General features: G+C 38.0%; 1 protein-coding gene across 1 annotated transcript in view; it reads left to right on the top strand.

Annotated features, from left to right (window-relative positions):
• Positions 1–18,523, top strand: part of LOC128012864 (elongation of very long chain fatty acids protein 2) — a 134,242-nt gene extending 115,719 nt beyond the window's left edge. Inside the window, exon 8 of the mRNA XM_052595433.1 lies at positions 18,171–18,523. Within this exon, the coding sequence (XP_052451393.1) occupies positions 18,171–18,293 (123 nt within the window). The 3' untranslated portion in view covers positions 18,294–18,523. The remainder of the gene's footprint in view (positions 1–18,170) is intronic.
• Positions 18,524–20,751: the final 2,228 nt, after the last annotated feature.

The raw sequence follows: 20,751 nt of genomic DNA, 5'->3' as shown, positions 1-20,751 counted from the left end.
CCCCTGTAAAACTAGTCCCGTCCGAATAGGGCTTTTGTCTGCAGGGATAATGACAAGGATGTGTTTTACAGAGTAGTCGAGGTGTAAGCTTTGAGGCTGCACAGTGACACCTTATGGTGCCCAAACGAAGTACAAGAAGTGTAGTCAACATGAAGCACCTGTTGATAGCATGGGATGAATTACTTAATTGGGCAATATAGCCAAAATGTTATATGAGGGTTATTATTTAAATTTCACATGAGGGGTTGTTTCGGCTGGGAAGGCCTGCAATCGTTTTATGTTTCACTTTCAACGCATACAAAGCATGTTTCAAAGATTTGTGATGGAAGGAGGCATCAGTAACTGTAGAAGATTTGTTTGCCTCACATCACATTACCACATCAATCGATTATAATGGGTTCTCTCTGTGTAGACATGGCTTTAGATAAGGATTAATCCCACGTCTTAGGATACGTCTACACGAATCCAGCGCTTTTTCTGTCTGATCTTTTTTTTTTCCTCGTCTCAAGAAATATCTGCGTCCACACAAAACCACAAAACGATGTAGTATACATGCCAGACCAATATGTGGTGATGTAATTCTGCCACAGAGATACACTAAAAATGGAGAAGATGACATACCCTGCGTCTCAATGTTCATACTTCTGCTATGCCCTTAAAGTATGTACTCTTTTGGTGAAGAAAAAGTACAGACTTTTGAATGTGTAGTAGAAGACTAAGCAAGCTTTGGGACATGCTATCACGTCACACAACTGCCTCTTTAAAGGACCACTCAGTCGCACTAGTTACACGCACCCTGTCAACGTAAACTGGTCTGTCAATGATTTTTTTCACAGTTAACATCCTTCACATTTCTTTTCATTTAACTTCATACCAGACTGGAGAGAAAATAAGTAGCTCGTTGATCTTTATCTGCAGATAAAATATAACACTGATAACAATTTTTTTTTTTTCATTTTTACCACGTTAAATGTTGATTATTAGTAACTCTCTCCCTAACCTTCGATCGTGCACATCTGCCATGTTTGTAGCTTTTCGAACACGTTTTATTTGTGTTTGCAATTCTGGACCGAATCCTTCACCAAAGCGCAATGGATTGTGGGCAGTTTTAGCCATTAGAGTGTGCAGAGATCCACACTTCAAAAATCAACCTGAAACCTTTTGGAGGTGCATCCTCGGTAGTTCAGACTTTGTGCATTTAACTCGGGAGTGTGATGTCCGCGACAACGCGAATCCGGTAAATGTGCAAACAGCAGTGTACTTGATAACTTCAGTCAGCTCAAGCACTATTCGGACGGGACTAGTTTTTCAAACTACGTTTGAGTTTCGATTCTTACCACCTGACGTCTGTGATTTTAATGTACCAATTCGGACGGGACTAGTATCTCCGTGTTTATTACAGAGGTGGGAGGGTCTGATTTGTGCATCTGGGCGTCACAGAGATCACGCGCTCTGTATGCGTGCATTGCATTCATTCAGAATGATTGCCTTAGTATTATTACACAATAAATACTAAATGGCTAGTATAACAAAACCAAGTTAATGTGCGGTTCCTTTAGTTTAACTTGTTTTCCTTTTTTTAAATTAAAAAATGTTTTCAATGTTTTAAATGTAATTAAAACATTATGTAACGGAGTACATAAATGAACGCGAGTAATCTTACCTGATGCTGATAATTACAATAGCCGGTATTAATGGTTTACGCGATCTTGCTCTTGATTTTGTTATTTGTATTATTTTTGAATTATTATTTATTTGCCGCTAAGCAAATATATCAAACATGCGCGCGGTAAAAGCATCTACGGTAATTCACGTTGGCCAAAATACACAAGGAAACGCGTTGTGAAATAAAATATCACCGGCAATCACAGACATTCGCATTCGGACGGGATTAGTTTTCTCAGAGGATCACTGAGTTTGCTGAAATACAGTAGGTAATTTTCTCTGGAATTATCACAGAGGTTGTGTGAGAAAAACACAGACGTGGCAGATTCGGACGGGATTAAAATCACCAAGTACGTCTGTGAAATGCAGATTTCTCTAACGACCCCCTGTAAAACTAGTCCCGTCCGAATAGGGCTATTTGGCTACTGCAATTTCCCTCTCTGTATATTTACAATAAAATGAAATAGAATATCAAATACCACTGCCTCCTTTCATTTTCATTTAAGCATAACTGCAGAAATGTACTTAGTTCAGGGATATGTGTAGGCTACAGCCATTACAATGAAACAAAATATTATATGAATTTGCCTTTTTTATTTTCATTTTAACATAAAGATAAATTGAATACAGACCAAAGAAAAACCTGTTAGATTTACCCCGCAGCTGAATTATATTTTATGTTTAACCACTAAAGAGACATCAGAGCCAGCGGCACATATCAGAAGGTCTAGCCGAGTTGAGAGTGCTGTAGGCGGATACATGAGGACTGAGCTCCCGCTGATCACACGGAGCTGACCGTCTCTGAGATCGGCAAAACACATTTTTTTAATAGGTGCTGTCTTTATAAATAAACCACAGATTTGAGTTTTAAACAACTACATTCTTGCCTGAAATACTTTTAAAATTACATTTCATGACACAATAAGAGTAATATTTAGACAATGTTGATCTGAATAAATGGTGGTTGAACTCAACCAATGCTGCGTGAACTCAACCAATCAGCATGTTTAGCGAACAAGTCCCGCCCCCGAAAGTTCCGGAACTTTTAAAAAGTACCACCTCGCCAGCAGGGACTTTCTGAGGGGCATTTTTTACCCGGAACTTCATTTAGTTCCTGGTTCCTGCGGTGGAAACACACCAGGCCAAAGTCCCTAGTTCCTAGGTAAAGTTCCTGCGGTGGAAACACGGCATTATTCTAATCTCACATACTATTTAGGATAGATGGACATTTATTAATCTGTGTTAACGTTAAGCCCTATTCACACGGGATTAGTATTACCTGGTGACCTCCGGTGATTTATAATAATTGCGGAGGTTGTCTGTGATCTTAATCCTGTGTGAAGCGGCCATGTTTGTAATTTTTAAGATAAAAATTCCACTGCAAATGAGCGACCATTTCTCACCAAACACCAGGGTCCTGTGGTAATAATTGTCTCATGTGAATTGACATATCTGTGATTTTGCAAGCATTTGGCAGGTCAAATGTGTACCTTTTTATCCATCTTTTGCGAAGATTGGAGCTGCGTTGGAGTGTTTGATAGTATTTTGGGTGATGTCATATCATTACATCATACAATTTGCAGAAAGAGAAAGCTGTAAAGGTTTTGAGGTTAATGTATAACAAATGAATCAAGCATAAGGCTTGAGATATTATTTTAACCTGGTGAAATGTAAATGACACAGAGTACGAGACTATATTAGTTCAAACACCCCTTGGTGTGACGAATATCTAAAGCCCTATAGCATCCCGCCAATTTTATTTGCCAAATAGCACTTGGCACCGCCCTACGCTTGTGCACACATGGTATAGCTGCGTGCCACGCGCTATTTTGAACAGATTTCATTTGCTTCAGGAAAGTGAATTTTCTGTGCCCTAGGAAAGCATCTCACATTCTCAACAACAATTATACGAGCAGTGTTCAACTCCTTTTCGCGGACGCGATGAGTCAACAAAAGATATGGGGCCTTGTAAGAGGTTTATAACAGGGGGGACACTCATGAGAGGTACGCTTAGCAGCATCTCTACATGTTTTCACTAAGTTCTGCACACGAGAGTAGAAATTTTCTCTAGGTTGCCCTCGCATCCTACCCCCACCATAACGCTTCTGCGGTTGCGAGGCGCCACACCGGGCGGTGGCTTGGGGCAATGTGTGTGACCTGGACTATGAGGACAGTGCTGAGTTTTTTCCACTTTGCTCACTATTCCCCACTCGAGTGCGATAAATTAGCAAAATTGCTTTTACAAACTATGTCTTGCCCACCATGGCTTCGGACTCCGAGGACGTTCTGGCCAACACATGTGGTTCTCTCCCTCCGAGCAGACAGGAGAAACGCACCTCCCCATCCTACAGTGAGCTGTTGGATGTAGTTAGCCGCGCTGTGGATGAACTGGGGTTGGATTGGGAAGTGGATGGGGCCTGGCCAGCCCAAGCCCCTATCTAAGCTGGACAACCATTTTTTTTAAACTAGTTGTGTACCGGCCCAGCCCCGTATGCTGCTGCCCTTCTTCCCAGACCTCCACCAAGAGGTTTCGAGAGCCTGAAAGCAGCCTGAAAGCAGCCTTAATCAGCGCACTTCACAAATACAGTGGCCACGGATTTCACCACCATTGCTGACATGGCGGACTGCGGTTATAGAACGATGCCGCCGGTGGACGACATAATCGAACTTGCACCGAACTCAGCCACGCCCTGGAAGTCTTTCCCCCTCCTTTCCTTCGAAGGTGTGTCAAGTCACATCTAATCTTGGCGGGAAATTTTTCTCTGCTTCAGGTCAGGCAGCTGCCACACGCTCAGTGGTGACGGTTTAGCATCACCTTTGGCTCAACCTCACTGGTATTAAGGAAAATACTACATATTTTCTTATGAACGCATCCAGATCTCTAAAAAAACTCATTCTACAGACTACTAACAGAAGTTCCTGATATTTCTGCTGTTTGTCAGAGACTGTGCCTTCCAATAGAGAGCACTGTTGGATTGCTAATGCACATCCAACCCTCTCACTGCAGTCCCCAGGTTCTAACATTGACTCTCTCGCCACAAATGCACTTCGAGCAGTGTTGGCCAAGCTACACCTCCGAGCGCCCTTTCAGACACTCTGCGCACTCCAGCCTTCAAAGTTTGAGTGATGACCCAAGGGTCTGGCAAAGATGGCCCGTTTTAAGATGGCCCACAAAGCTGTCGCTTTCTTGCTAGCAGCGGGGCCCTATGTGCACCCTGTTGGAATAAATACTACTGTAAACACGCTTCAGGATTATATACAACTACAGCAAAACCCAGTGACCTTGACACATGCATTTCCTGTGCTTACGGACGGCGTAAGCTTTCCATGCTTGGAATTTCTAAAGCATGTGGAGGACCACAGCTGCAGGCGGAGGTCTTGAGACCATTAAAGCTTTTTAGAAATGGCCTACCTCCTCTCCGTGGTATTCTTCCCACAATCGTGAGTTTAGAAGAAACCGCAGTGCTGCGACAAGACATGTCATCTCTACTGAGAAAAGGGGCTATAGAAGTGCACCCCTCTCAGATGGAGTCAGGTTTTTACAGATTATATTTTGTGAAAAAAAAAAAAAAAAAACATGTTGGTTTATGATTAATATTGAATTAACACCGTTTGAATCTATTCTGTCTCAGATTCAACCAAACGATTGGTTTGTCCCAATCCATCTGAAGGATGCATACTTTCATATTCAGATCATCAAGAGACACAGAGCATTCCTCATATTCGCTTTAGAGGGCAAAGCTTACCAATTCCTTATTTTTCCCTTCAGTCTAGCCCTGGCTGCACGGACTTTCAAGAAGCCCAAGGCTAGATCTATGGAAGCTGTGGCCGTGGCCTTTGAGCAGAGTCAGTTAATATTTCCCGGTCTTTCAGTAGAGGCCCCGAGACTTACTTAATTCTAAGGCAGTTTCTATGAGACGTTTATATGTCTTCAAATGAAACAGTGTTCTACCTGATGACCACTTCTGGCTCCCAGATTCTTTCACTTGAGCAGATGCTTTCCTTGGATCCCAGCTATCTAAGGTACATCAGGCATGATGGTATAGGGTTCCCATATGGTGATGTCACAGCAGCATCGAATTTCACTCTACCAAAACTCTGGACCTGTGTAGACGAAACGCCTATACAATACAAATGTATGCATATACAGTGAAACGCACCTTATGCTGGACAGAATTAGATCAAACAAAAAATGGTTAATGGGAACAGAGCTAGTGAAACATACATGTCATGCATTGTAGCCTAGTACGTTTAATATTTGCGACTGACACAAACAATTGTAAGCAGCTATGCAGTGGACATGCGTTCACTGTCAAATATCATAACATTCTGTAAGATTAATAAGGGAATTAAAATCAAAATATCTCAAAGGTGATTGAATTACAGTGAATAAGAACCGAATTAGTAAGCAAATTATTCAGAATTAATATTTAACACTTTATCAAATATTTGTCCACCGATAAGTTGAGGTTAGGGTATTTTATCAATCCTGGACAAAATATTATCCCGTTGCCTATGGTAATAATATCATGAGATTATGATAACGGATTATGAGCAAGGTAACAGAATCTACAGTAACTTGTAAGCACACAGCACAAGACACTGGTGTGTAAGATCAAACAAGGCTTTATTGAACTACTCTAATACACACAAACTAAACTAATGAAAACACACAAACATTCATTCAAACAGTGACAGAAAAGTAATGTTATTAACGGAGGGTGAATGGAGCTCCAAGTGTCTAGCGTTAGACACTATTTCCTGACCGCAACCTGAGAGAATCAATCTACTAGCACTTTAATCTTAGTTTGTTTTCTTAATAAGATTTGCACCAGTTTCAGCCAGAATTAGGAGATATTGTGTACTTGCGTTTGGATGCACCTTGTTGGCTTTGGATGTGTTCCCTTCTGTAACGAAGTAACGAAGACTTCCTGGATTGCGGGTTGCTATGCAACGGAGTTTCTCTGATAGGGTTTTCTTGGACGAAGTTCAACGAAGGATCTTACGGAAGAGTTGATGAGTTTTGAGTGAGCTCTTGGTGGTTTGAAGAGTACACGCTGGATGATGGAAAGGTCAACACAAACCATGGGCAAGAGTCCAAGTCACTGCAAAGCAGGGCAAAGCTGAGGCGAAAAGCTAAAACACTAAAAAGCGACGCATAGCTGCTTGTCATTGGGTTAGAAGCGTGTCCATCTGACCCGTCCTTCTTAGTGCGACAGCCAATCAGATATTGTCTTGGGCGGGGCCTATGCCCCATTCTCCGGTTCTTGCATGTAATTAGCATAATGTCCACGTGATCACGTGTTTCCAAACTTCTGAGAGTTCAGTTTAAATGCTTTAATAGGCAAACTTAATAGTTTAAATATGGAGCATCCTACACACAGCTACTTTATATAAAAATTCTAGAAATCATTTACCCAGAATCAGATTCGTCTGCACAATCTGACTTTGCTGCAGCCTGGAATTGAACTACTGGTTTTCGTCTGGTCAGAGGAGAACTGACCCCCCAACTGAGCCAGGTTTCTCCCAAGGTTTTTTTCTCCATTCTGTCACCGATGGAGTTTCGGTTCCTTGCCGCTGTCGCCTCTGGCTTGCTTAGTTGGGGTCACTTCACCTACAGCGATATCATTGACTTGATTGCAAATAAAAACAGACACTATTTTCAACTGAACAGAGATGACATCACTGAATTCAATGATGAACTGCCTTTAACTATCATTTTGCATTATTGAGACACTGTTTTCCAAATGAATGTTGTTCAGTGCTTTGACGCAATGTATTTTGTTTAAAGCACTATATAAATAAAGGTGATTGATTGATTGACCCATCAAGTAGGTACCAAACTACATACTTCCCATAGTTGAGGTGGAAGTAAATAAGGATGTAGCCGTGATAAGTGTTTAACACACAAAATTACTTGAGTAATATAAAGCATGCATAATACAGAGAATACACATGCATGAGGCAACTTCTGGTGATTAGTTCCTATAACTGAGGTAGAAAACCCTACGAATAGGCTGTAATGAAAGTTAAACACACAAAAATAATTCCACAGGTTATATAAAACATACATGATACTTAAGAAATGTGTGAGGTAAATACTTGTAATCAATTCAGATTATTGGAAGCAATTTTGAGACCGTTGTTTGTATTAAACCACAAGTGGGTTACATTTCAGTCTGTTGGTTTCGGGAGACAAAGTCTATGGTTTAAGGGTTTTGATGCCTTAGCATCCTTCCTGATTCCTGAAAATCCTGGGGATTTATGCATTAGGGTCACCACAGGGGTTTTTGGCCATGTGGTCTTAAGTTTGGGGAACAAAGAGAAATCTTTTCCTGCTGTCCTGACATCGTTGGTATGAGATTAGACGGGCACAGAATACAAGAGGGGGGGACATCTCCTTTAGCCATCTTAGCACCATGACTGGGTTTTATGACACACTAATGGTTAGATGGGGAATCGTTCTGAACTGTGGAATACGGTGTTGGGTTCCTTTACTGAAAAGGATTTTTTTACTGTTCAAGGATAATCCTACATATATTTTGAAATTTTGTCAAATATTTTATCTCAATTACAAGAAAATAAAATGATTTTGTTTTCATTGAATTCATACATTAACACTGCAAATTAATTGGTTTCTTTTTTTTCTTTAGTCGAAGAAAGTAGTCCTATAGCCTAAATTATGTCATTGATTTCTCTCATTTTAAAGATGATCAATATTTTTTTTTCAATCTGCAGTCTAATAAAAGTTAAGAAAATAGCCGATAGATCAGACTACATGCAGCCTAATTTCTTTCTTTTTTTACATTTAACTTCTGTATTATGAATAATTTTAAATCAACTTCATAACAAATAGGATAGGCTAATGTATTTTCCTCATAAGCAATATACAAGCAAATACCCTGTATTCTATAAGATGAAAGTTTCCGAAGAAAAAAAAAATCATAAATCTTGAATATGATATATTTATCAGGGCTCTGAACTGGTTCAAGGAATGGAAACGAACAAAATTTTGACAGGAACAGAAACAGAAACTAAATACAATTTTAGAGTTCCGAACAGAATCGTAAATTTGAAATGGCCATTAAACGGTTAATAATGTTATTTTATCGTTCCATTAAATATTTAAAATTTGCTGTCAACGAATCACAAATTCCAGAAGTAAGGCATATGCAAATGTGACGCTGAAGCCAATGTGTGAAATCTCCACTCAGCTGCGAACTCCTCATGGGCAAGTCTCAATGGAAATGCACCGCCTTCAGTGCCAGATTAAGACCAAATTGGGCTTGATGCTGCAGCGCAAAAAGGGCCTATTTTTTCTCGGTGTTGGTGCATGTGCATTCGTTAATCAAGCGCCAGCATGCTCAGCCTTTTCTGCCCAACTGAGGAGCACAGCTCTCCTTTGATTATTCCCAACTTTTGAGCTCTGCTTGCAGGAGTCATTGGACACCATCATGCACAGATAGATGTGCAACCCGATTTCAAAATTTGGAAATGTCTGAGAAAGATTCAACAATGACAAAAGTTTGTACAAGCTCTGCTGATTCGTTCACAGTCACTGTGTTCAGCAAACTGTATCAGCTAATTTTGACCGATTAATAATCAGTTAAACATTCATTTATTTATTTTCAGTAATTTATCAGTTTGCTGCATGGTTAAAATACACTATATATATGTACAGACCAAAAGTTTGGAAACATTACTATTTTTAATGTTTTTGAAAGAAGTTTCTTCTGCTCATCAAGCCTGCATTTATTTGATCAAAAATACAGAAAAAATTTTTACTATTGTGATATATTATTACAATTTAAATAATTGTTGGTAAATTTATCATACTTTAAATTATAATTTATTTCTGTGATGCAAAGCTGAATTTTTAGGATCATTATCACATGATCCTTTAGATCATTCTAATCATTCTATGATTCATTATCAAAGTTGGAAACCGTTCTGCTGCTTATTATTTTTTTCAGAACATGTGATACTTTTTTAGGATACTTTGATGAATAAAAAGTACAAAAAAAAAAAAAAAAGATGCTATGTTTTTAAAATATAAATATTTTGTAATAACAATATACACTACTGGTCAGTAATTTGGGGTCAGTATTTTTTTTTTCTTTCTTTTTTAAATAAAATCAATACTTTTATTCAGCAAGGATGTGTTAAATTGATAAAAAGTGATAGTAAAGAAAATATATTAATAGAATATATATAGCTTTGCATCACAGGAATATTATTATTATTATTTTTTAAATATATTCAAATAGAAAACTATTATTTTAAGTTGTAATAATATTTCACAATATTACTGTTTTTTCTGTATTTTTGATCAAATAAATGCAGGCTTGATGACCAGAAGAAACTTCTTTCAAAAACATTAAAAATAGTAATGTTTCCAAACTTTTGGTCTGTAGTGTATGTGTGTATATCAGAGGTGGGTAGAGTATCCAAAAACTTTACTCAAGTAAAAGTAAAAGTAATTCTAGAAATATTTACTCAAGTAAAAGTGAAAGTACAAGTCTTGAATGGTTACTTGAGTAAGAGTAAAAGAGTATCGAATAAAAAATCTACTCAAGTAGTTAGTTACTAGTTACTTTAGGTCATATATATGGAGCCTATTTTTATTTAGATATATAGATAAAATGTATGTAATGTATATGTGTGTGTATAAATGTATATATTTCATCAGCCTTTAATCCAATTTATGTAATTTATTATAAAACCCTGTCTGTTTACTTAAGTAACAGATATAGGTGTCATGCCATAACATATTTTTAATACGACTGGCTTTATATTAAATGTGATTTTAACATTGAAAGTGATATAAATATTGCTACTAATCTTTCATTGTTCAGAAAGAGAGCAAATAACATTTACATTATTAAAAATCATTTTCACTGACAGTCTAGAGTTCAATCACTCCCAGAAACTCCCATTAAAATCACTGAAACTGTTAACACTGTGAAATCAATATCTTAATTATAGATTCGTACACACATCTGCACTTTGTTGTTTCTGACGAGAGAATTCGCCAGAAAGAGGTATTCAGTCAGTGAGCGAGTGAAGGAAGCACCGGCATTTCAGCGATGACTCACGGGAACACCTCTGATTGGCCATTGCGTTCAAAAGCTCAACAGAACCGTGTGTGATTGGTTATAATGCGCAGCGTTGTAAAAACGCGTCTGTCTCTGGCTCAGCGCCAGCAAGCGATCACAGATCTGAATTTAGCAGCTGATGATATGACTTGCTGAACGTATTCGCACCGGTGTGATTGTATTAAAATTAATAAAATCTTAATCGGCTATTTTTTGTCTTTTGGAAGCTGCATTCAACTTGACTGCCCTCTGTTATAAGCTCACACATACAACAAACTAATGTCACAGTGGTATCGTGTACTGTAATCGAATGTAGCCAAGTTATTACCTGTTAAACAGTAGACAGCACATGCGTGTGTTCATCTAATAAGGATCTCCATCGCAAGCAAATAATAGCCTTTGCAGATTTGCTTTCAATTCAGTGCAGTTCCTAGCCCCGTTTTCAACGTTGCTGATATTCTTAAACGTTACAACTCTGAGTGAACCGCTTCAGACGCTCAACGCGTGCGACAGGGAACTGAACGAATCATTCAAAGTGATTCATGAACCAATTCACTCGTTTGCCAATTCGATTGATCAAGCCTCTGAACAGAATTGACTCAAAAGAATGAATCATTCGCGAATGGGCATCGCTCATTGCCCAGAGAAAAGTAGACGCCGCGTTTGGAATAAACTGAAGCATTTATAACATTTATTGCATTAAGATAAAGTAACGAGAGCGTCGCCCACAGTAACGGAGTAAAAGTACAGATTTTTTACAAAAAATTTACTCAAGTAAGAGTATAAAGTACCCATCTACTCTGAAAAGTATTAGTTACCCCAAAAAATTACTCAAGTAAATGTAACGAAGTAAATGTAACTCTACCCACCTCCGGTGTGTATATATTATATATATATATACAGTACAGAACAAAAGTTTGGACACACCTTCTCATTCAAAGAGTTTTCTATATTTTCTAGAGTTTTCTGAAAATTGTAGATTCACACTGAAGGCATAAAAACTATGAATTAACACATGTGGAATTATATATGGAATTATATACATAACAAAAAAGTGTGAAACAACTGAAAATATGTCATTCTAGGTTCTTCAAAGTAGCCACATTTTGCTTTGATTACTGCTTTGCACACTCTTGGCATTCTCTTGATGAGCTTTGAGAGGTAGTCACCTGAAATCAGGCCCGTCGCGACAAGGCAGGCAAACCAAGCAATTGCTTGGGGCCCCAAGACAATGACTGGTTAAGAATAAAATGCAACAACACTGTTTGAGCGCCTCTTTGATTGTCAATGCAGTAACGTGCAATGACACTGTTATCGCGATCCCCCTCAAGGGGGCCCCACTCAGTAGTCGCGGACAGCATCCAGCCAACACGTGATCTCTGCTGCCGGCAAAATACAAAACCTCCTCGGCAGTCATGAAGCGGATTTATGCTTCAGGAAGCCAGAAGAGAAAGGAAGAGAAAAAAAAAGATAGTGGTAAGTGATAAATTACACTGGATATAATAGCTCTACCTTGTCAGTCTTGTACAAATGGTGTAATTTTGCAGCAGGTAGGCTAGCAAAAATATGTTTATGTTAGCTACCTGCCTGACTGCAAATGCTGCTTGTAATGAACAGTTAGTGCATTTTTTTTTTTTCGAAAGGAAGGAATATGAAATCGCGTAACTTACTGCAAGGAGTCGGCAGTGTTTTGATTTGAGGGCGAGGGCAAATGTAAAGAGAACGTCGTGGCGTGTGTCGATTTTGAATGAATTAATTAAAAATAGGTCATTGCACTTACATCAAATCACGATATGTACTAATATCTGTAAATATTAAGCTGGAACAGTCTATTTAAATATGAATCCTGCATGTTCTGCTCGTCTCTGTTAATGAATGGAGCAGAAGCGCGACTTCCTTTACACTGAAGCGCACGTGACGCTCGCGGTAATTTCAGCATCTGCTGTCTCACTAAAGACGTGAACACATGAACAACATCTCCAGAACTGCTCTGACAGTCACTTCATGTGCATTTGACCGTTTGATTTGAATAAATGGTACGTCAACCCGTCAAAATAAAAGTCCTGTTTTAGACAAGTATTTGCCAGAGATATATTACTATTGTCTAGCAGAACATAGCTTACTGCTAAAAAAATCTAACTTTTTTTTTAAGGTTTAATCACTCAAAATTTCTTCCATGTTTTATTTTTAATAGTAAATCCCCTTTGTTTACCAAAAAGTTAAGTTTGCTTAATTTTCAATAATTTAAATATAAATTAAATTAATATTTTGTGTTTAATGTTTAATGTGCATCTCAGAAAATGCTTTATTTAAAACCCCAATTGAATGGCACTTAAATGCACTTAATTCATCTGTCAACTTTATTGTCATTGTTCACAGTACAATATATAATCATAGCTGATATCCTGCACAGCCCAGAGTTTAAACTGATAAGTGTGTGCTGTCATATTATTGCAAATCACTATTGAATTCCCACCAAACTATTTTTTCAAGCAGTATTTGCACTGTAAACCTTTTTTATTTATATAAAGTGTGGGTGAACTTAAACTGTATGGCAATGCTGTGGTTCCTGTAGGCTTTGCGTGCGTGAAGGGGTCGGGGGGCCTCTATGTCCATTTTGCTTGGGGCCCCCAAATCCCTTCAAACGGCCCTGCCTGAAATGGTCTTCCATCAGTCTTGAAGGAGTTCCCCGAGAGATGCTTAGCACTTGTTGGCCCTTTTGCCTTCTGTCTGTGGTCCAGCTCACCCCATCTCGATTGTGTTCAGGTCCGGTGACTGTGGAGGCCATGTCATCTGGCGCAGCACCCCATCACTCTCCTTCTTGGTCAAATAGCCCTTGATGCCTTCAGTATGACTCTACAATTTTCATAGTCATGAAAGTAAAGAAAACTCTCTCTCTCTCTCTCTCTCTCTCTCTCTCTTCTCTCTCTCTCTCTCTCTCTCTCTCTCTCTCTCTCTCTCTCTCTCTCTCTCTATATATATATATATATATATATATATATATGGGGGGGGGGTTATTTCATTCAGAAATTGACATAATGCAGACAATAATGTTTACAAACATTAGGCTATAATAAACACTGTAAACATATCTAGGCTTTTTTTAATAAACATTTTATTTTGTGTCGAATGAGAGACCCAACGTTGGTTACAGTTTTGTTTTAGCCTAAATTAATTAGTTTTGGTTTGTCGTTAATATTGCTATACCTGCTTATATTTGTAATTCTTGTTCTTTTCTAAATACTGTTAATTGAAATTATTTGTTGTGGAGTCAGTGGAACTAAAATAGCCTCAATTTTCCTGGTTATCATTTGCTATATTAACCTCAAAATAATTTCTAGAATAAAATTTGGAGTCCGACTTTCAGACGCATATACAGCGTTACTTATTATACAGTAAATATTATTCTATATTCTTTGCACTGTGACGTTACTTACTAGGGATGTTAATTTCGGTTACTTTTCCTAACTAACACACATTAACCGATTATTAACGTTTACCGACAAGATTATTTTAAATAATAGTAATTGAAAGTACAAACACTATATAATAAATAACATTTTAGCATCCAGATATGTCGGGAACATGGAAACATTTGGATTCGTGCTGAATGAGAGAGCTTCACCGTAAATTAATTTGTTTTTGGATTTACATTTTCATAGCCCAAACTTTAGAGGATTTGTTTTGGAGAGAAACTAATAACTGTTTTTATAATGTTTGTAAACATTTTGCTTTAGACTGCAGGCATTTACAGGAAAATAATAGGGTCTAATAAAATTTGATGTGAGCCACGACTTAAGTTTCAAAAACGCAATTGCATACGAGGTTTTTTTTACAAAAACAATGCAGCAAACATTTTTAAATATCTTAAAAATACTTTGATGTCTTTAGATGTTTTTTTTTTTTTTTTTTTTTTACCTTAGATTTGGCCAAAATCTAGAGATGATAAAGATGATGCTGTATTTGCTGTGACCATAAACAGTAAAAGAAATGGACACAGCGACCCCATTGGAACTCAATTGTGACAAGTGAAGCCCATTTTTACTGTTTTTTAGCACTTCCGTTTTTGACGCGCAGACTCAAACTAAGCTTGATGACGTCAGCAACCTGTACGGTAATTTCTCTACTGTGCGACAGAGAGTCGAGTGGTTATGATGCAATCGTTAGCCTATTTTTCACAAAAACTGTTTCTACAGGGCCATATTGCAACCTAGAAGGTAATGGAGCCCTTTATGCATTGTCGTGTATCTTTAGATTTAAATAATGGACAAATGGAGTCTTTAAACGCCTCAGATGTAAAGTTTATTCGCTGTCAAAGTGACGCCAAAATGAATGGGATGTCAATGGGATTCTAACGCAAGTGAAGTTCTGCTACAAGATGACGGCACGCGGCTGACTTCAACTTCTGGTCGACTTCCTTGCCGCCTGGCAGTGACTACCCAGCTAACACAGTTACGTCGTGACAACGTAACCGGACCAGACCATATTCGTTGCAGCGATGTACCAAATAACATTCCAGCAACGTAACTTTGTGATTCCCATATCCGTCGTGGCGACGTTATAGTGGACTGTCATTGGAATGTGATGAGTACGTCCTAACGACCAAACTGGCACGTTGTGAGGACGTGACATTAAAGCACAAGTGGGCAGCAGCCTACCATTTTATTCGCAGCAAGTATGTCCTTAATGACCAAAATACCACATCCACATCTATTTTTTTATATTTTCACCTCACCATTACCTTGAAATACCTAAAGAACTAATAAACTCAATCCATCTCTGGTTCAAAAAATAAACCTTATGAAATCTAATTGTAATCTAATTATAGGGGATTCATAGTAAATACATTCATTACACGCAATGCAAACCAATAAAAAAAATATAATTCTCATATAAAATAGACAGTAAATCAAGTTTTACGTTTTTTTTGTTTACAATAAAGAAAGTTTAAAAAAAAAATTTCAAGCCCTGATATATATATGAACATCACAGTACCTTGAATTCATTAATGTTTTATTTTGTTCTAACCTGTAACTCTGGAAATGTAATAAAAAAGAAAAAATCCTATCGTTTTCACTTAAAACCAATTCATTTTTAAGCCCTGATTTTAGACATAATGAGATAATATATTATTGTTTTTTATTAAATGTTTAATAGTGCTGAATGATATTTTGACAGTGAATGCATACATATTAAACATGTTTTAGGCTAAAATGCATGGCCTGTATGTTTCACTAGCTCCGTTCCATAGACACCTTTTGTTTGATCTAAATCTGGATATTTCCAGCCTAAGAGTGTGATTAATTCTTATCGAAAGCCGTGTCTACACCAAGAGAATCCCTTATAATCAGTTGATGTGGTGACCACATGAAAAGGGGTGCATGGCGACAAATCTTCTACAGTTACTGATGCCTCCTTCTGTCCCGGATCTTTGAAACATGCATTGTATGCGTTGAAAGTGAGACCTAAAAAAAAAAAAAAAAAAAACAGCACACATAAAAAGCTATTGCAGGCTTTCATGAACTCAGCAACTGCTCACGATCACAGATTGCAGGCTTCCCAGTCTAAACAACCCCTCATGTGTAATTTAAATAATTACGGAGTAATTGTGCATGTTTTAGTACATTGAGGGAACGAATTAGTAAATCGTGCACACAGTGATTTATTTTTTCTTGAATGTCATGTGCGGGGCTTCATAAATAATAACCTTGATATAATATCTTGGAAATCATGTAGGCTACACTTCTTGTACTTCGTTTTGGCACCACAAGGTGTCACTGTGCAGCCTCAAAGCTTATCCCTCACCTACTCTGGCTCCATTGCTATACCAGAGGTAAAACACACCCTCCTCATTACCCTACTGACAAAGAAATGTATAAATAAATAAATGTGAAAATAAATAAATATGTAAATAAATACATACATGTATAAAAATATATATATTTTTGCTTTTTTACTTTTCTTTGTAAATTTATTTATTTATTTATTTATAATTAAGTCAGCTTTGGCATTCCATGCATTTTTACTGTTCTGATGACACTCAAAGTGACAGCACAATTTTGATGGACAAAATAATTTTTATTTCACTCAAAAGTGCAAAAGAAATCACAGATTAAGCATGTCTAGTGTGTTTTAACAAGAATTGGATTATGCCATGAAAGAAAATTAAGAATCAAAAATATTTATAGAAGATTTAAACCTATTTAAACTTGTTTTTAATTGAAGCAGTAGCAGTCCAGTGGGTGAAGCTGTTTTCATGGTAATCAGGGGCCCGTTCTTCGTAAGCCACTAAGTCAGTTAGCTGGATTTGATTGTTGAAAAAAAAAAAAAAAAAAAAAAAAAAATATATATATATATATATATATATATATATTGTTGTTATAGCAACAGGTCCATAAGCTTAACCCTGCTTGGGAGCAGGCTAATTTCATGTAAACATGATTAGATCGCATCTTTTTAAGCAGAATTGATAACTTAAAATCTGTCCTAGCCACCACTATTTCATATTTCGCTATTTCAATAATGTTGTGTAGTCTTAAATAGCCTACAATAGACACAGACAGTTTTACTCACTGAAAGATTTATTTGTCATAATTAATTCATAATTGTATTGAAGTCTTACATGCTATACAGATAATGAAGAGTCATGCGTCCATTTGTGTGATGACAGCTATTAAGAACCCTTAAAGGGTTAGTTCATCAAAATAACTTACCCTCATGTTGTTCCCAACCCGTAAGACCTCCGTTTATCTTTGGAACACAGTTAAAGATATTTTAGATTTAGTCCGAGAGCTCTCAGTCCCTCCATTGAAGCTGTGTGAACGGTATACTGTACATGTCCAGAAAGGTTAGAAAAACATCATCAAATTAGAATTTTTTGAAGCTCTGTGTGTCAGTCTGCTCCACGCTGAATCACACATGCGCAGTATCATCAGCTCCTCGGTTCTCGAATCGGATTGTTTTGAACTCTCTCTCACAACAGAAACAGAAGAAAAGACAATGCTGAATAAAGTCATAGTTTTTGCTATTTTTGGACCAAAATGTATTTTTGATGCTTCAAAAAATTCCAACTGAATTCTAAATAACATATTATTTGTAATGCTTAAAGTCTGTAAAACATGTTGTGTCCTTGAATTGAATGTCCCCCATTACTCTGATGGAAAGTCCCTCTAAACACATCCTGAATGTTTATCTTATGAAAAGACTCTTAGGAAGTAATACTTTTTGGTGGCAAACTATCTACAAGAAGCAGAGTAATTAACACTCCTTAATTCACCCCTTTTTAGTGTTTTAGAATGATTCACTAATGTGGTAAACATTAATCGCTCTGCCTAAAATGCCGCCTATTGGTAGTTTGGGTCATGCTTCCAGTCTTATCAACCGTTAAACAAAAATGGCTTTTCTCTGCAGACATACAGAAAGAGGAAGCTGGATGGTGACAGAATTGCTAAGGTTGAAGATCTTAAAAACAGTCATTCTAATGGCGTGTCTTCATCTCTCAACGGAGCTAACTCTAAACAGAAGCTGCAGTGATGCTACGATATGGCCAATGGAAAGCTCTTCTCAATTCACTTATGCTGAATACTAGCACAATAGCATCCATAATCATCTGATAATCAAAATGCAATTTTATAAATTAGAATATAACTTTTTATCTGTTTTGCATATATTCTTCTGAAGTCAATGTAAATGCTGAATAACAATTATGGGGAAAAACATTTGTCAAACTCTGATTCAAAATAAACACCTCTGTGAGTACAGTATCTACTTTATTACACATTTTTGGTAGTTCATCTCTAATGACAAGGAAATGTTCTATAATATTCCCTAAATCACTGATCAATTATTTGAACGCCTTAAGGCTTGTGCACACATTTAACGCTTGTGACTAAATAAAGGAGTCGTAAAAAAAGAAAAAAAGTCTGTTTTTTGGGGGGGTTGGGGGGGGGGGGGGTTGGTTTGATGCGCCATGATTAAAATAAGTTCAGTTGTTGTTTTAACATTGATATGTTAAATGGTAAAAAACATGATCAACCTTCAACATTCAAATATGGTTGAAATAATGACAGTTGTTGTTTTAACATTGAAACAATTTTGAAACAACTGTGAAAATTTTTTAATTTTAAATGGTTGAAAAAGGTTAACAAAAACACTTGTAAATCAATGTATTTATTTTTTACAAGATTTCTATGTTGAATCAACTTAATGTCTTCAAAAGCATACAAAATACATTTCTGCCTTTTTAATTATTAATACTAAATTATTTAAGATTATATTATTAGAATATATTATTCTTCTTATTAATATTACTATTATTTTATTATTAATGTGAAGTCTATCTGAGTGAAACAGCATTTGAAAAGAGAGGGCGGGACTTGATTTTGTCCTTCGAGAATTGATTGGATCAGTTGAAGTTGGTGCGTTGCTAACAAAATGGAGGTAGATCTGAATGCCAGTTTGCAGTAAGTTGTGGGGAGACTTCTCTCCACTGGATTCACTGCCGATAACCTAGCCGATAATCAGGTTAAGTCATATTCATAAAAAAAATAGTTTGTGATGTCATAAGAGTAATGTTGTGGTAATATTCTAATAGCCTACTTCAGTTTTTCCTCCTGTTGTTTATCCCATCGAACCAATGGCTAAGCAGCAGATCCGCATGGACCTATGTTGACGAAGCCCGCCAATCATGATGAAGTATACTAATGCTGATAAGGAGCTGTTCTGATCACCTATAAGGGGCAAAATGCTCAATATATAGTCTCAGAACTCTGACAAGGAAGAGCAGAGATAACTCTCTGTCCTCTTCAGTGGGAGGAAACGTGGAGAGCAAAATGACCTGTGCTCTGAACAGAGTGGAAAGGCACTTAAAGTAGATAAACATGCATTGGTTTCAGGATGACCTTTGTGTCATTAGGCCCAAATTACAGGCAGGCAGGGCAAATGGAGAGTTCCTGCAGGTCCCCTACTCGCTTTACTGATGCCAGTACTAAAAGCAGGGAAGTCTTCAGCGATAGCGACCGAATGTTTGCAGACTGAAGCAACTCAATGGTGCGGCCCTTCAGGGACCTCAGCACAGTGGGCAGATCCCATGAAGTGGGTAGGGGGATAAGGTGGGTTGAGCTTCCTGGCACCCATTAAGAAGTGGATAACCATGCTGTTTCTGCCCACTGACTGTCCCGCAATAGGGGCATGAGATGCCGCTATAGCCACCACATAGACTTTGAGCATAGATAGGGCAAGTCTGTTATCCAGCAGCTCTTGCAGAAATGACAGAACCTCTGTCAAATCGGAAGTATGAGCATATTTGCTGCAGTTTAGACACCAAGCAGATAGAGGCATCTCGTAGATGGGGCCCTAGCCTCTGGGAGGCTCAAAGGGTCCCGTCAAGCAGCCAGAGGTGCAAGGCCCATATGTCAGGCCTAGTATGCCATATTGTCCCATTTGCTTGAAAGAGGAGATCCTGTCTCAGTGGAATGGGCCAAGGGGCCACTATCATCAGCTGAGTTAGATTTGATAGCCACGGCTGGTTCATCCAAAGGGGGGCCACCAGGAGAACCTTGTGATTTTGTTCCCTTACCCGCCTGATTACCTGTGGGATCAGGGCGATTGGGGGAAAAGCATAGGAAAGGAGTTTGGGCCAATCATAGGCCAACGCATCCTTGGTCTTTGAGAAATAAATTGGGCAATGCGAGTTGTTCTTCTGAGGCAAAGGGGTCTACCATAGCTTCGTCGAAGATCTCCCAGATCCTCTGAACTATATGTGGATGGAGTGTCCACTGCCCTGAGGGGACATTGCTCCTTGATAACATGTCCGCTCCTTGGTTCAGTTTGCCCGGTATGTGCACTGCTTTCAGGAAGCTCAGGTTGAGTTTAGACCATTCCAGGAGGCTCTCTACCAGCGTGAAGAGACGCTTTGAAGAGAGGCCTCCCAGGTGATTTATGTAGGATACCAACAGACATGTTGTCTGATCGGATCAGCACATGGTGTCCT

The sequence above is a fragment of the Carassius gibelio genome, chromosome B24 (genome assembly GCF_023724105.1).
Source record: "Carassius gibelio isolate Cgi1373 ecotype wild population from Czech Republic chromosome B24, carGib1.2-hapl.c, whole genome shotgun sequence".
Classification (NCBI taxonomy): domain Eukaryota; kingdom Metazoa; phylum Chordata; class Actinopteri; order Cypriniformes; family Cyprinidae; genus Carassius; species Carassius gibelio.
The sequence above is the reverse complement of the archived record's forward strand: the minus strand, read 5'-3'. Positions and strand labels throughout refer to the sequence as shown.